The sequence below is a fragment of the Oryctolagus cuniculus genome, chromosome 14 (assembly GCF_964237555.1).
Source record: "Oryctolagus cuniculus chromosome 14, mOryCun1.1, whole genome shotgun sequence".
NCBI classification, from domain to species: Eukaryota; Metazoa; Chordata; class Mammalia; order Lagomorpha; family Leporidae; genus Oryctolagus; species Oryctolagus cuniculus.
In genome coordinates this window covers 52076610-52093072 of record NC_091445.1, presented here as the reverse complement: position 1 = coordinate 52093072, position 16463 = coordinate 52076610, and the positions used below count along the sequence as shown (strand labels likewise).

The following is a 16463-nucleotide window of genomic DNA, read 5'->3' as shown; positions in this document are numbered from 1 at the left end:
CTTCCTTGCTATATCTCATCTTCACTTAATTCCATGATTTCTTACACACAGATTATAGGGGCCAATTTCAGGCAAGGCACACCAATTCTTTAAATATTTCTACATTACATGTAAAGACAGGAGAGCTGCAACTTTATTGTTCTTTATTGGTTTACTTAAGGATCCAATACAAATAATCCTTTTTCTAGATTCCATGCTGCTTGGGCAGTTAATGCATGAATTGAATTTGCATGAGACAAAAACTTTCAAGGAAATAGGTGATACATTTATATATGTATATATATATGTGTGTGTATATATATATATATATATGTATGTATGTATATATATGGGTGAGGGGACTTAAGACACTTTCATTGTGTGAGCTGGGAGACTACCACAATCCCTGCCTGGTACAAGAGAGATTTGATTTAATAAGTGCTGATTTTTACTTTGTAAACAAAGTCAACCTCTTGTCTACAGGGGATCCAAGGTAATGTATGCCCCAGGCTGATCTGCATATTTTAAAATTATCAAGCACTTCTCTACTAAAACAACTGTCAGGTATGTCCTAAGGAAGATGGTTCAGCATGAGAAAGGAGCAAATGGAATTTGAAACATCTCTTTTCCCCATCGTTATAGTCTAGAACAAAATTAAAATATATTATAGGCACTGTTCTTCAATTTGGTTAATACAGTATGATTTTTATTGTGATCATGAAAGTACTCTCAAGTATTTTCAGGATTTTTCCTCATTGTAACAATGTCTATAATTGTGGAAAATACAAAGAAATGATGTTAGTAAAACATTTGTTGATTTGTTTAACCTCGACTGAAGTCCTGCTGTGCATAAAGAAGTATGCTATGAAACAATAATTGTAATGATTTTGAGAAACATGACACATGATACTGGATAAGCTCACAAGCAGTTTGCATTTTGATCATGTATACAGACAGTGTCTCCCATAGGCATACACAAAAATTTTGTTACTGTGTAGTTTCTTTTGTACTCATGTCTCTCACACTCGTTTTCTTACTCTTTGTATATATGTATGTGTGTAAATATGTGCATGCATGTGCTATGTTCATAAAGTTTATGCAGATGTAATTGATGAGTAATAGAACAATATTAGTGATCTATTTATCAAATATGGATCCAATCATAAAATGATACTCTCTAATTTAAAGGGATCAGAAAAGCAAGATTTTTTTTCATACTAAAGCAGTTTAATAACACATACATTCATAGGACTTTAAAAAGATGTAGTATAAAGATCTTAAAATAAAAAAGGAAACAGAAAGGAAATCAGCAGTTGCTGTCTGTTGAGGCGCTGGTGGATTGAACGGCTGACAGAATTGCCCAGGGAAAAATAAACACACAGACAACGAGGGGCACAAACACGAAAAGCAAGATTATTTAAAGCTACATCTAAAGTAAACAAAAGTTTTCCTGGTAAAGCAAAGAGTTCTTGTAGAAGAACATTTCAGTCAGAGAGAACAAAAGGAGAAATATGGCACTAAGTGAAATGTGTATAATTTGGCTTGGTTGGACTCCAGGGTTTAAAGCAGAAATTTTGAGAGATGAGAATTGACATATGAGCAGTATTAGCCTCATGAAGAGAGTTGGATCCAAAGATACAGTATTACATATATTATCTAAGATATTTTTTTTTCTCAGAGCATTAGGTTTAGTGCTTCATTATATGTAATTATCCTGGTAGCAAAGAAGCACACTGCTTGCACAGGAGAGAGTTGACCAGTATGAAGCAATACTAAGGAGATGAGAGACTTGAGACTGCAGTATATTAAAGAGAATGATCCAAAGGTCTTATAACTAGGATGATAAAAGAGTTGAGGGATAAAAATAAAAATATAGATCAAAAGATGCCTTTGAGCTTCTACCTAAAAGTTTATTTGAAGACTGAATTCAAATCAATTTGTACACTCTGAATTGTAACACCTGCAGGAAGATGTAAATATCCGTGGCTAGAGAGAGATCAGAGAGGTCTGTGTACCATATGGGAATACTCCAAAATGTTTGTGGGAAAATAGGATCAAAAGATAAGTATAGAGATGGGTGTTTGGCCCAGTGGTGCAGTCATACTTTAGGGCACCTACATCTCATATCAGAGAGTCTCAGTTCTGTTTCTAATTACAGCTTCCTGCCAGTGTACCCCCTGGGAGGCAGCAGATGGTGGCTTCAATAGTTGGGTCCTTGACACCCATTTGGGAGACCCACACTGAATTTTTGGCTCCCAGTTCCAGCCAGGCCCACCCTCAGCTATTAGTGAACCGGTAGATGGAAGATTTTCTCTCTCTCCCTCTCCCTCTCTCTCTCTCTCTCTCTCTCTCTCTGTCTCTCCTCCCCTCTTTCTCTCTCTTACACTTTTTCAAAATATGCTTACTTTGGTGTAAAATATTCTACTTCCATAATAGCTATTTAATTATCACATTTTCCTTGAACTTACTGAACACCCAAATAGTTTTGATGGGAATATAGACAAGCAAGATCTCAGCTTAGATAAATATTGAATGACAGGACCTGGAGAAATGTACAATTTCCCATATGTGATAAAATTATAGTTTTGTATGAGAAATGTACATGAAAGTCATATAAAAGCCCACTTTGGGGGCTGGAGCTGTGATGTAGCAGATTAAATTGTTGGCAGCACTGGCATCCCATGTGGGTGCTGATTCAGGTCCCGGCTACTCTCCTTTTGATCCAGCTCCCTGATAATGCATCTAGGAGAGCAGCAGAAGATGGCCCAAGTCCTTGGGTCCTTAAACCTATGTAGGAGCCCCAAATACAGATCCTGGCTACTGGCTTCTGCCTGACCTACCTGGCTAGTGTGACCATTTGGGGAGTGAACCAGCAGATGAAGGTATCTCTCTGCCTCTCTCTCTATCTCTGTATCACTGCCTTTAAAATAAATAACACAAAAACACAAAAATAAACACAAAAACCACTTAGAATCCTCTAGTTATTTTAGTGTAGAGTTGCTTATGCTTAATTAATGTATTTACATTTTGCTCATGGAGCTCTAAGTCCCTCTATATTGTGGTATCCTTTGGAACTCTCTTGAACATTACCCCTGAGTAGATGTACATATAGAAATAAAGAAATGCAATTATGCAAATATGTATAGACAGGAGCAGGCTATTTTTACAGAGTTTTTGTCCACCTGCAGGTGAAGCACATTGTAAGAAGACTGAGTTTCTGTTACAAAGTAACATTTGTGAATGTCTAATTTAAAATTTACGGTGTAAAAATTTATGAATGACTAACATTTATCTTAACTTCACCCAATTCTGTACTTTTCATGTTTCTACACATTGTAATTATGTGTGTGTGTATATATGTATATATATGCCAATTAAGTTGGAGACAATTTCAAAGAAATGTATCAAAAAAGGATTCCCTAGATTCTGCAAAACAGTGATGACTTCTCTGAAGGCTATGTTGTGTTGCCTTCCTCAATGTCATAAACAGGAAACTAAAACACGTTGCATGCAGAGCAGTGCAGCATCTTGTTTTGCTCTAATTTAACTTAAATGCTCAAAGCTAAGTTAGTGATCTTGTCTGTACCGCTTTCAAATTTAGGCTTCTGCCTTTCCTCTGGTGAGAGTCTTCAATTCCAAAGCCTTGATAGTTTGTCAGTCTCTAGTGTGACTTTCAACTCTCCTCTGCTTTCTCCTAAATGCTCATTTAGCATTGCATAATTTCCTTAACTACCCTACAGTTGCCTCCAAGGAGCTTTATCTTGTTTTTAATTTCTTCCTGTTAAGCTCATTAAAAAGCATCTTTTAAACATTATACAATGGAATGGTTTATAAACATGCATAATTGTGTCATTTTTCTTAAAGCAAGTATTGTTTGAGATTAATGTGCAGCATAGAGATGTTACAATAAGATTATACACAAAGCAAATAAAAAATTAAACTAATGTTAAATTATTTTGTTGATTCATATATGTGATGCTTTTTTAACCCCAACTTTGGAAGAGTAGAAAGTTCTTGAGTAAATGAAACTAGAAACAAAGGCAGGGAACAAAGGATACAGAAATTATAGTTCTTTGAAACTCTTCCCCACCCCCAACAAAACCAAATAGCAGCTATTTGTTGCCAAGCTCAATACCTGCCTATCAGCAGTTTGTCCTTGGTGTTCTCCTGGCTGATTTCAGGTATCTCTTTTTTCATTCTTAGGGAAGACACCTGGTCTTCCCAATCACATTTCTATCTGCCTACCTTGTGTCTTCATTGGAAGCCTCTTACTCATATTAAACCATCTATTACTCCTAGTTTTAGTACGAAGCTCTGTAGAAGCAGAGAGACAGATAGCTCCCATCCAGTGGTACACTTCTGAAAAACCCCTAACAACTGACACTGAGCCAGTTATAGAGCAGGAGTTGGGAACTCAAGGTGGCAGAAACCCAATTACTTAAGCCATCACTACTGCCTCCGAGGGTCTGCAATGACAGGAAGCTGGAGTCAGGGGCTATAATTGGGAAAAGAACTCCCAAGTATTCACTGTGGGACTTGGTGTCAACTACTAGATTATATGCCTCTGAACCGGCAATACTTTTAATATTCTATAATGAAAGTCCTATTGATTAAAGTTTGGTAGAACCAGTGCCATAGAATATCAGTCTCAATATCAGATATACAGAAATACATAAAAAATTTTAAAAATCTTTAATAATGACAGTTCAGATGTTATGTGACATTATTGATGACAGTCTGAAAATATGGTCATTTAAATCACTGTGCATTTTAGTTCATAGAAAGGCTTCTTTGCAATATTATGTTTCAGGATTTTTATTTGTGCAATACTACTTTTTACTTGAACAATACTACAAAACAGAAATGGCAATTCCATCTTTCCTGTACACATTTTGGCTTTGTGCTCATATGGATAGTCAAGCTAAGAACATACTCACCAGTACAAAATAGTTACCCACCCTAAATATTGAAAGAGAAGCAAGTGATTCAATCTGACAACTAGGAATGAATTTAAAACAATCATAAATTGGAATTGATAGGAAAGCGTATCACATAATTAAAGCTCCATCAACTGTAAGCTAAAAAATAAGGAACATGCAAATAGATGTCTTTAAGGAGAAATGAGACTTAAGAAGGGTGACAGGCGCTCTATTGCCTTTGTCATTGTATGCTCAGCAATCTATGCCTTCTGTCTAGTTCCACTCTGTTGCTTGCTGTACGTGATGAACATGCCTGAAGCAGGGACGTGCTGGCTCTCAATTAAAGTAATTTCGTTTTGACAAAACTAGCATGCTTGCATTCGGTATAGAAGATTTGGAAATAAATAATGAATTCTGAGTGAATTACTCTTCCATACATTTAAAATATAGACATGAACTTTTAAATTTTGAAATACATCCAATAAATCTTATCTTAAAAATGGTTTCTGAACATAAACGTAATTGCAGTGAAAGCACTGTCAAATTTTACAAGTATATGTAGGACAGGGAATAAAAATTTGTTGAGAAAATTAACCTTAAAGTTGCCACATAATCAAGTGAAGTATGAATGTTTGTATGTATGGCATATATTCATGTAACTTTATTTTAGAACCAATTTGATTATTTGACAGAAGTAATCTGTGCTATTTTATTGAATGGAGTCAATACTAATGATTGTTTTTCAGGAATTTGGAACATATTTGAAACATTTTATTAATGTTTTAGGCAAAATAAATAGGTATATTATATGTATGTGTGCTGATTTACTATTTTGTAACAAGCAACTATAGATAAAAATAGAGCATCATTTTCATTATAACAATGAAGCCATTAGGACCATTATAATGTAAATCAATGAACGTGATAATTCTCCTGCTTCAGTCTCAATAGGTACTATATATTAACATAGGGAGTGGGCATTAGCCTAGCAACTAAGATGTCCACATTCTATATTAGACTACCTATATTTGAATCTCCATTTTGGCTCCTGTCTCTAGCCTGCCAATAGAGCCCTTAGAGGGAGTGTGATGGATCCAGTAATTAGAATCTTGCCACCCACATGGGAGACCTGAATCACTGTGAAATTTCACAGGAGTATTTATGAATGAGATATTCCAATCGATATTAAACATCAATTAATTGTTAAGATGACCAATTTATCTTTCTATATACTCGTACATATACATCAAAATATGTATATATGTATATGCATATTCACCTGTGTATATATGTAAATTTGTATGCATGTATATACATATTTGTATGTATTTCAACATACATACACACACATATCCTTTTCAAAAGACATTTGACAAGTTACTCTATATCTCAAAGCAATCAACTCCATCATTGTTTCTTCCTTTCTGGTGTTATGAGCCAAATATTAACAATTCTGTTCCCATTGGGCTATAATGTACTTTTGCAGAGCTATTAATTTACCTCACTTTTTAAAAAGGTACCCGAGGGAAAAAGATACAAGGAAAAGTAGCCAAGAAAAGTTCTCTCAGGTAGCATAAATTCAGTGTTTTTTTTTTTTTTTCCTGTCCATAAATTGTTTCTGAAGTGATTTTCAACTGCCTTATGATCCCTTATCCCATCTGTAACAGATGCCATAGTGTCATCCCTATTTCCCAGCAGTTAAAGTTGCCTGTATCTGTAGGAAATGTGAATGGCCGGTGTTATTTGAGCCCATGCCATGAATCTAAAATGTCCTCAGGCTTGTCTTGGATTCAGCTCATCCCTGCCCTAGTGCAGAGCTGTTTGTTCCTAGGTTGTTGTGGAGACTATAAATACACATACAGATATGGTATATTATATATGTAATATTATACATAATATTATATATGTAAATGTCACATATTTCAGCACAATACCAAAGTGGTGAACTATAGATGTGTGGAAAATATGTGGGTGGATCCTAGACAATATTAAATACAGACTATAAATACAGACACGCTTGTAGCCTTGGTGTGGATAAACAGGAATGGTGTATGTCTTCCTGACTTTAAGATGCTATAAAAGCAAAGATTAATTTTGTGAAAATAATAAATATTCTGAGGCCAAAGGTGGCTTCAGAGAGAATATGAGATGAATCTGGAACATTTTATGATGTCTGGAAATAAGGAACTTCGCTGAAAGTGAGATAGAGAGTGAGCAATGACAGGAACCTGAAGTCACGAGCCAGAGCTGGGAATCAAGCCCAGATATTCAGATGTGAGATGCAGGCATCTTAACTGTTGGTTAAGTGCTCACCAATGGTGGATAATTGTAAATCTTCTTTAGTGAGTTTTAGTATATTTTAATTACTTTTGGAAATTTTCCACTATAGCTAAATTTTTAATTTTACTGATATATAGGTGTTCATAATATTCTCTTACCTTCTTAATGTCAATATTATCTGAAGTTGTTTTCCTTTTCTGTTAAAATATTTTTATTTAAAGATTTATTAATTTATTTGAAAAGCAGAGTTACAGAGAAGCAGAGAGAGAGAGAGAGACAGAGAGAGAGAGAGGTCTTCCATCCACTGGTTCATTCCCCAGATGACAGCAACAGCTAGAGCTGGGCTGACCCGAAAGCAGAAGCCAGGAGCTTCTTCCAGGTCTCCCACGTGGGTGCAAGGGCCGAGGACTTGGGCCATCTTCCATTGCTTTCCCAGGCCATAGAGGAGAGTTGGATCAGAAGTGGAGCAGCCAGGTCTACATGGAATGCTGGCACTGCAGCAGCAACTCTACCCACTATGCCACAGCACTGGTTCCATTCTGTTAAATTCTTAGTAATACATTTTGCCTGAACAGTTGTGATAAATATATACTTATTTTGTCAGTCTTTAAAAAACAAGCAAAATTTTGTTCAATTTATTTTTGTTGTATATTATGTATAATGTACTTCCTTAATTTCTATTTTTATCTTTATTATTGACTTCTATTCCTTTGGCAGTGGGGTTATTATATCTTTCATTTTCATTTGTTTAATGTTTCACTCATTAATTTCACCTTCTCTTTATTTGTATACACTTATGGAAGGTTATAAATTATCTTCTCTATGTAGTATCATTTTCTCTAAACCATATGCTTTTATTTCAATTTTTAAAGTTGTAGATGTTTTGTTTCATTTGCCCTCAAATGTTATTTATTTGAACCATAGAAAACTATTTTTTTATTTTCTTCTTTTAAAATTCTCAAACATTTTGGATTGGTATTATTTCTTTCCTATTAATATGTGTTTTGGGGCTGGTGCTGCGGCGTAGTAGGTAAAACCGCCACCTGCATTGCTGGCATCCCATTTGGGCACTGGTTCAAGTCCCAGCTGCCCTACTTCTGATCCAGCTCTCTGCTGTGGCCTGGGAAAGCAGTAGGAGATGGCCCAAGTCCTTGGGCCCCTGAATCCTAGTGGAAGACCTGCTAGAAGCTCCTGGTTCCTGGCTTCGGATCGTTTCAGCTCTGGCAGTTGTGGCTAACTGGGAAGTGAACCAGTGGATAGAAGACCTCTCTCTGCTTCTCCTGGTCTCTGTGTGTAATTCTGCCTTTCAAATAAATAAATAAATCTTCTTTTTAAAAAAAAAATATGTGCTTTAATTATAGCATGGTCTGGGTATTTAGTAGATACTATTTTATTAAAATGCATTCAAACTTTCCTAATCAGTTATTGTACTTGATCACATTGCATTAAATACTTCTTTTCTGCTTAAAAAGAATTTATACTTTTTATACTCCATGTCAGATGGTACATGGAGGTTTTATTTACATTTCAATTTGTTTGTTAAACATTTCATACAGGAGCCAGTGCTGTGGTGTAGTAGGCTAAGCCTCTACCTATGGCACTGGCATCACATATAGGCTCCTGTTCATGCCCCAGATGTTCCATTTCCAATGCAGCTCCCTGCTAGTAGCCTGGGAAAGCAGTGGAAGATGATCCAAGTGTTTGGGTTCCTGCACACATGTGGGAGACCTGGAGAAACATCCTGGCTCCTGGCTTTGGATCTGCTCAGCTCTGGCCATTGCAGCCATTTGGGGAGTGAAAGACCTTTCTCTCTGTCCCTTCCTCTCTCTGTCTGCATCTCTGCCTCTTAAATAAGTAAATAAATAAATGGTTACAAAATAAATAAAAAATTCATATATTCACATTTTTGTTTAAACAATCATTGGAAAACATTAGCATGGCTACATTTCCTATATGCCCTAGATTTGAGAATCAATAATGACAGCCCTGAAGACTTTAGCAGAGATCATATTTTATAAGATTACTTTATAAACCAAGGTAATAAATTTTACTCATCATCAACAGTACATTTTTCCAGTGAGGCAATCATACCTTTTTTGTATTTACTAAAATCATACAGTAATAAGTCATTGAATTAAGGCATGCTTCTATAAGATTTCATTTTTTGAAGACTTTTATTTTATTTATTTATTTGAAAGGGAGAGAGACACACCAAGAGGGGAAAAAGACAGAGATCTTCCATTTCTACTACACTTCCCAAATGTTTTGACAGCTAAGGCTGGGCCAAGCCTATGCCAGGAATCTGGAATCCATTCAGGTCTTCTGTGTGAGTAGCAGGGTCCCAAACACTTGGGACCATCATCTGCTGCCTTATTTAGCACCTCATTAGCTAGAAGCAGAGTGTCTAGTAGTTGAACTGGTACTATCTGATACTACATGTGGGCATCACAAGTGGTAGCATAACTCACTTACCAGAAGGTCCACTCCTGTAAGATTCAATTTTAAAGTGAATTCTTATGGGAAGCAGGCTAGAGTTGATGATTTGTGGTAGAATCATGTTGAAATAGGTCTATATAAAATGGAAGAGAATGGAGTTGTCAAGCAAGGAATTATGAGCAAAATTTTTCATATGGAGGAAAAATGCACTAGGTAAAAATAAGAAAAATATGCTAGATGAGCCTAGAGTAGTAGAGTATAAATTAATGTAGAGTTTGACAGTGGTACCAAGTTATGGAAGGCCAGTTTATGGATGTTTAATTTCACTGTAGATAGAATGGGAACAACTCAATAATTTTGCAGTTCTGAGCAATGTTGATGAAATTCCTGTTTTCAAATATACTGGCTGCAGCATAGACTGACAGTATCTAAGGACTGATTGGATTTGGTGAAGCATACTACCTGGTAGATTAGTTGGGAACTGATTATATAGCGGTTTTGGCCCTCAAGGTGACCTGGTGGCAAGAAAATGCTAAGAAATGCAAAGTACCTATGTTGTACTAACTTCTCATTGTACACAAAACTAATAAAATGATAATATAATGCCTGACAATGGCGAGTTGTGGGAAGAGTGATTGGGAGTGTAATTTTCAATGAAGTTATTTCCCATTTAAGTTACTGGTGCACACTTTTCAGGGGATCATAGTTGAGTAGACTGAAGAAACTGAGCACAGGAGTCTTTGGAACATCTCGGGGACAGGTATTCTAAGGAGAAGCAACAGCAAAGGCAAAGAGAGACAAAAAGACAAAGTCAAGAAATGCATTGAGAGTTACTTTCAATACTGTGTTACCAAAAATAAAGAGAAACATGTAAGACACTACAGGCTGAGACCAACCGGTGCATCTGGAACTTTTAATGATGTCTCTCAGGAAATAACTTCCAAAACTGAGTGGACATACATGCCTGCATTGATTTGTTAGGGCTGCCACAACAAGGTCCCACAGGTGGTGTGTCTTGAACAAGAGAAAGTGACTGCTTCACATTTCTAAGGCTGGATATTTGTGGTCAAGGTTTTGATGGTCTTCTTTCTTCTGAGGCATCTCTTGGCTGACTTAGTCCCCAAAACACTCAGCCCGTAACAGTGTTAATGACCAACTGTTTCTGTAAAGGACAATATAATTTTATGAGGACAATGAGAAAAGTATTCTATGTGAAGGAAATGTCATGAGAAAAATATAGAGAATGATGTTGTAAATTAGATTTTTACTAGAAAATGGAAAGCCCAATTTGGAGTGAAAAATTCATGGAAGTAACTAAAGGAAAAATATTAGGAAAGATATACTCAGGCAGGAGTAGTTAAAAGGTCTGGACTTTATTATGTATATTAAGGAGAATTACTTAAGGTTTATGAGCAAGCAGGTGCTATAATCAGAAGTGTGCTTCAGGTCGATTAATCTGTCAGAAATATGTAGTTTATGACGAGGTGCTAAAGTATAAATCTCATTAGCAGTAGAGGTTGTTCATGCTGTAAGCACATCTAAGTACACCGAGGGCTTTGATAAATTCTTGTTTTGCTCTGGAAGGAAGGAGAGTTTGCCAGAATTTAGTGTTTTGACTCTGACACGGTGAAGGGCATCTTTATATTTCTCCCACAGACTGTCTATTCTTCCTGCTGTCACTAGGAGAAGTGGGCTTCCTACACATTATGGCTGACTTCATAGGAATTTGAAATATTTTCCCCAGTAGCTGAAATAAGTGAGAGTAGCAGATAACTAAATAGAACACAGTAAGAAGCAAGAACTGTATATCCTGTAGTTTGTTGTGATTGTATAAATGTGGATACGTGCATAACTGCACAAATTATAATGACAACATGCTCATTTTTAGTAATAGAAATGCTGGTACTATTAGAGGTTGATCCTCACTGTTCAGAATGATATACACAGGCTGAAATCCCTGAGGCTCCGTTTTTTGTCCTGTTTCTAGACCTTAATTTAATTTTAGCCCTATTATACATATTCAGTCTCTTAACATCTAATGTAAAGTTTAAGATTTATTTATTTATTTATTTTTGAAGATAGTCACATAATCCGGTTCTAGACAATGAAATACAGCTTGGTTTTTTGTTTTATAAAGATTTTGCTTATTTATTTGAGAGGTAGTTACAGACAGAGGAAGAGACAGAGAAAGTGCTTCCATCCACTGCTTCACTCCCCAAATGGCCTCAACCTCCGGGTCTCCCACGTAAGTGCAGGGACCCAAGCACTTAAGCCATTGTCCATTGCTTTCCCAGATCATAGCAGAGAGCTGGATTGGAAGAAGAGCAGCCAGGACTCGAACCAGCGCTTGTATGGAATGCTAGCACTGCAGCTGAAGGCTTAGCCTACTAAGCCACAGTGCCAGCCCTGAGTTTAAGATTTATAATATTGTCTCATGCACATCTTATTTGTGGATATTTTGCTTGAAATCTCTCTATCCACATCTCTCTCTCTCTTACATCATTTTTTTACAGATACTATACATCTTCGGGTTCTTGAATCCTCCCCAGTTGGCACAGCCATTGGAAGTGTCAAGGCTACGGATGCTGACACTGGGAAAAATGCTGAAGTGGAATATCGCATCATCGACGGTGATGGGACTGATATGTTTGACATCATAACTGAGAAGGACACACAGGAAGGCATCATAACTGTGAAAAAGGTGCCCACTTTCCATATAATAAACATCTGAATATTCAGAGACTGGAAATATCACTGCATCCTCTTCACTCATGCATTACCCACTAAGAAGTATCACTATCATGTTCACATGTAATTTGTATTGTGCTTAAGTGAAAGGGACATGAAGCTAAAGAGCTCCTTGGATATTTGGACCACCTGTTCATGTTTAATGAAATGTAAAATCAGAAGTTTTGCAAAATTTAAAAGGCAAGATAACACAAGATTATATTTCTGAGTAATTTTAAAAGCTCCCCCAAATAACATTATTTTCTTTAAAAAATAATTAACAGCTAATAATGGCAATATTGCATCACAGTTGGAAGCATAAAAGTAGCATGCCACCCAGATGTGTGAAGCAATAATTGAAGTTGCTAGGAAAAGAGACAGAATGGATTGGAATATAATTTAATTGTTCACATTTTCCCTTCTGCTATATAAATTAAACTTTTCTACTAACATATGTTCAGTGCCACAATTTAAAGGTAACCAGCTTTTTATTGTAGAGTCAGTACTGTCATTATGAGAAAAAAAGGCACATTAAAATTTAGATCCTAATGAAATGTCACACATAAAATAACCATTGATTGAGGCACTGGTTGACAAGAAAATTATTCTGGGATTATGATGCAAGACACAAGGTACACAACTATTTAACGATCGGTGACGAGAAAGGGGGAGTAGCTTTCTTTTTATTTCTCATGACCTGATAGAAATGATGATGCAAATAGAATGTAGTTTTTCTCAGAATAAGACAGACAATTGAGGGAATCTGAATCAACAGTGTATTTATGCTAACAAAACATATTTTTAGTTGAGGTATGAGATGAGGGAACTTTATTTTATATTAATTTATTGATTTAGATTCATTCTGTATTCATATCAATATTTAAGAGTCCCCTTTTATCTCATAATCTACACTTATATCAAATTGCTATGAACATTTTCCCTTTTTTATTACATAAAGTTTTCCTTATCTTGAATGTTTTATATAATTCTTGAAAGTTTTATATTAGTCTTCAAAATTTCATAAAGTTTGTGCAATAACATGAGCCTGTTACATTGAATGAAAAAGCCACAACATAAAAATTTTTAGAATAGCAGAATTTATTGCTTTAAAAATTTAACATTACACAACACCTCGGCACACAAACACAAACACAGTCCACCAGGATATTTTTCATGATGAAGCACCATTCTATGAGTTATATTTGAATATTCATCCCAATTTTTCCTAGCTGTAAATACATATTATATGTCAATTAAAATAAATATTAAAGTAGTTTTTCCTATTCTATATGTTACGTAGTTATTATATAAAAGCAAACATTGCATCCTAAATGGTGTTTGAGGATTATTTGATCATTCACATTACCTTTGAATATATATAATTTAATTTTTAATTAAAATTAAAAATTTATTTATATATAAAAAAGATTTCACATATTTCATATATGCAATTTTAAGTACATGAAGATACTTACCACCCTTCCTTCCCCCCTACTCCTTCCTTTCTTTTCCCTTTTAATGTTTGCAATAATATATTTTCAATTTACTTTGTCATCATAGGCTTAACTTTCACTAAATAAAAAAATTCAACAAATAATAAGTAAAAAGACTACTATTCCACAGGAGTATAGACAAGGGCTATAAAACATAGTCAGATCTCAAGATGCCAATTTCACTCACATACATTACATTTTTTCTTGTGCTCTATCTATTAACTATGACAAGCCAGAGAAAACTATGATATTTGTCTTTTGGGTTCTGGCTTATTTCACTAAGCATCATGGTTAATGAACAACCTGACAGAAACAACCAGGATTTAAAATCACACTGAAACTTGAGGGGATCCTGTCTTCCCATTTCCCTCCCCCTAACTGGAAGATTTGTGTCTTTATGCAGCCACTTGACTATGAAAGTCGAAGACTTTACACTCTGAAGGTAGAAGCAGAAAACACCCATGTGGATCCGCGTTTTTATTACCTGGGGCCTTTTAAAGACACCACGATTGTGAAAATCTCTATAGAAGATGTGGATGAGCCTCCTGTGTTTAGCAGATCTTCCTATCTATTTGAGGTTCATGAAGATATTGAAGTGGGCACCATTATTGGCACTGTAATGGCAAGGGACCCAGACTCTGCTTCCAGTCCCATTAGGTAATTATGCCTGTGCATAAGAGGAAAAGAAAGGCAGTTGAAATACATACAGAGATCATGAAATTCTATCAATAAATTAACGCCAAGAGAGACACAAAAGCCACTCCAGTTGTTGAATATAAACTTGTTAGGCTCAGTGTTGAAAGGAGATTGTCTCCGAATGTGTTGGGGCAGGGTATGCACAGGCTTTGCTATTTGCTCAGTCTGGGCATGCCTTTTAGGCAGACACCTGGCCTGTATCATCTGCTAGTCTCCTTACAGTGTTTGCTGATCTGACCCCTGTACAAATCAAACACACAGGTCACCTGTGCATTTACAGTGCAGTCAAGTCACTTGTGTTTTCAAGTAACTGTATAATATGTGAGATGAAGAGACATTTTAATACTATATAATGCTGCAGCACAGTTATACTAGATTATAAATTATTTTTATACTCTAACCATCAAAAAAAGGAAGTTTATTTGTGTTGTGGTATTTTGTTATTGTTTCAAAAAACATTAGAAGTGTTGGCACTGTGGTGCAGCATGTTAAGCTGCCGTCTGTAGAACTGGCTTCCCATATAGGCTCAGGTTATTGTCCCAGTTTGCTAATCTGCTTCCGATCCAGCTCCCTGATAATGCACCTGAGAAAGCCGAGGAGGATGGCCCAAGTCCTTGGGCACCTGCACCCACATGGGGGAAGCTCTTGGCTCCTGGCTTCAGCCTGGCCCAATCCCTGCTGCTGCAGCCATCTGGGGAGGGAACCAGAAGATGGAAGATCTATCTCTCTCTGTGTCTCTCTTCTCTCTCTCTCTCTCTCTAACTCTGCCTTTCAACTAAATAAATAAATCTTTAAAATAAAATTAGACTACTCATGAAAGATCAGAGTCTTTACCACATTTGTCTTACTTTTTTCTTTTATGGCAGCCTAAAGAACATATGAGATGCAATAAACATAAGAAATTAAGGGGGATTTGAAGTTTTCCTTGGCATTTGCTCTGTCCTTAGAAAAATACATATATCTGTATACAATGACAACATCCAAATGACTGCTTAATTTTATCCAAGTCCATCATGTTTGGATTTTCATGTTTCCCTAATTCTCAGCAGGTTGGTTTGTTTCCATGTAATCCAGTCAAGAATTCATTCAAAGGGTTTTTGTGAAATTTCTTAAGGCATTCTCCTGGACCTCCTATTCATGCAGCTTAAAGTACCAGTACCGAGTCTCTAGTTTTAAGTGCCCTGGAACAACAGCTAGAATGAAATCAGAAGTTCAAGGGTCTGGGATGGGCATTTAGTGACAATTAAGATGACACAGGACACCCGCTTTCCATATCAAAGTGCCTGGGATCCAGCTGGGCTCTGCTGTTAAATCTAAGTTCCTGAGAGAGTGCACCCTGGGGAACAGCAGGTGATAGCTCAAGTGGAAGGGTCCCTGCCACCCACTTCAGCTGCTGGGGAACCAGTGGACTGAAAAGCCCTCTGTCTCCTTCCATTTGTGTTTTTCTACCTTTCAAATAAAAGAAAAACTTAGAAAATTCTACCATTTCTTCAAGTGATGTCATATATATTTTGTATCATTTTATTCATGTAAATATTCATTTACAGGAGTATTTTTTTTTTTTTTTGGACAGGCAGAGTGGACAGTGAGAGAGAGAGACAGAGAGAAAGGTCTTCCTTTGCCGTTGGTTCACCCTCCAATGGCCGCTGCATCGCGCTGATCCAAAGCCAGGAGCTAGGTGCTTCTCCTGGTCTCCCATGGGGTGCAGGGCCCAAGCACTTGAGCCATCCTCCACTGCACTCCCTGGCCACAGCAGAGAGCTGGCCTGGAAGATGGGCAACCGGGACAGAATCCGGCGCCCTGACCAGGACTAGAACCTGGTGTGCCGGCGCCGCAAGGCGGAGGATTAGCCTATTGAGCCGCGGCGCCAGCAAGAGTATGATTTCTTATATTCACATGCAGTATCACAAGTTACATATTTGCATAAGAAATC

The 16463-nt window shown here is 36.6% G+C and overlaps 1 protein-coding gene across 2 annotated transcripts in view; it reads left to right on the top strand.

Annotated features, from left to right (window-relative positions):
* The window catches only part of CDH10 (cadherin 10), a 160862-nt gene that overhangs the window by 122434 nt on the left and 21965 nt on the right, over positions 1–16463 (top strand). For both annotated transcript variants that reach the window (XM_017344663.3, XM_070056897.1), the window contains 2 exons: positions 12128–12315; positions 14238–14491. In XM_017344663.3, coding sequence (XP_017200152.2) covers positions 12128–12315; positions 14238–14491 — 442 coding nt within the window. The remainder of the gene's footprint in view (positions 1–12127; positions 12316–14237; positions 14492–16463) is intronic.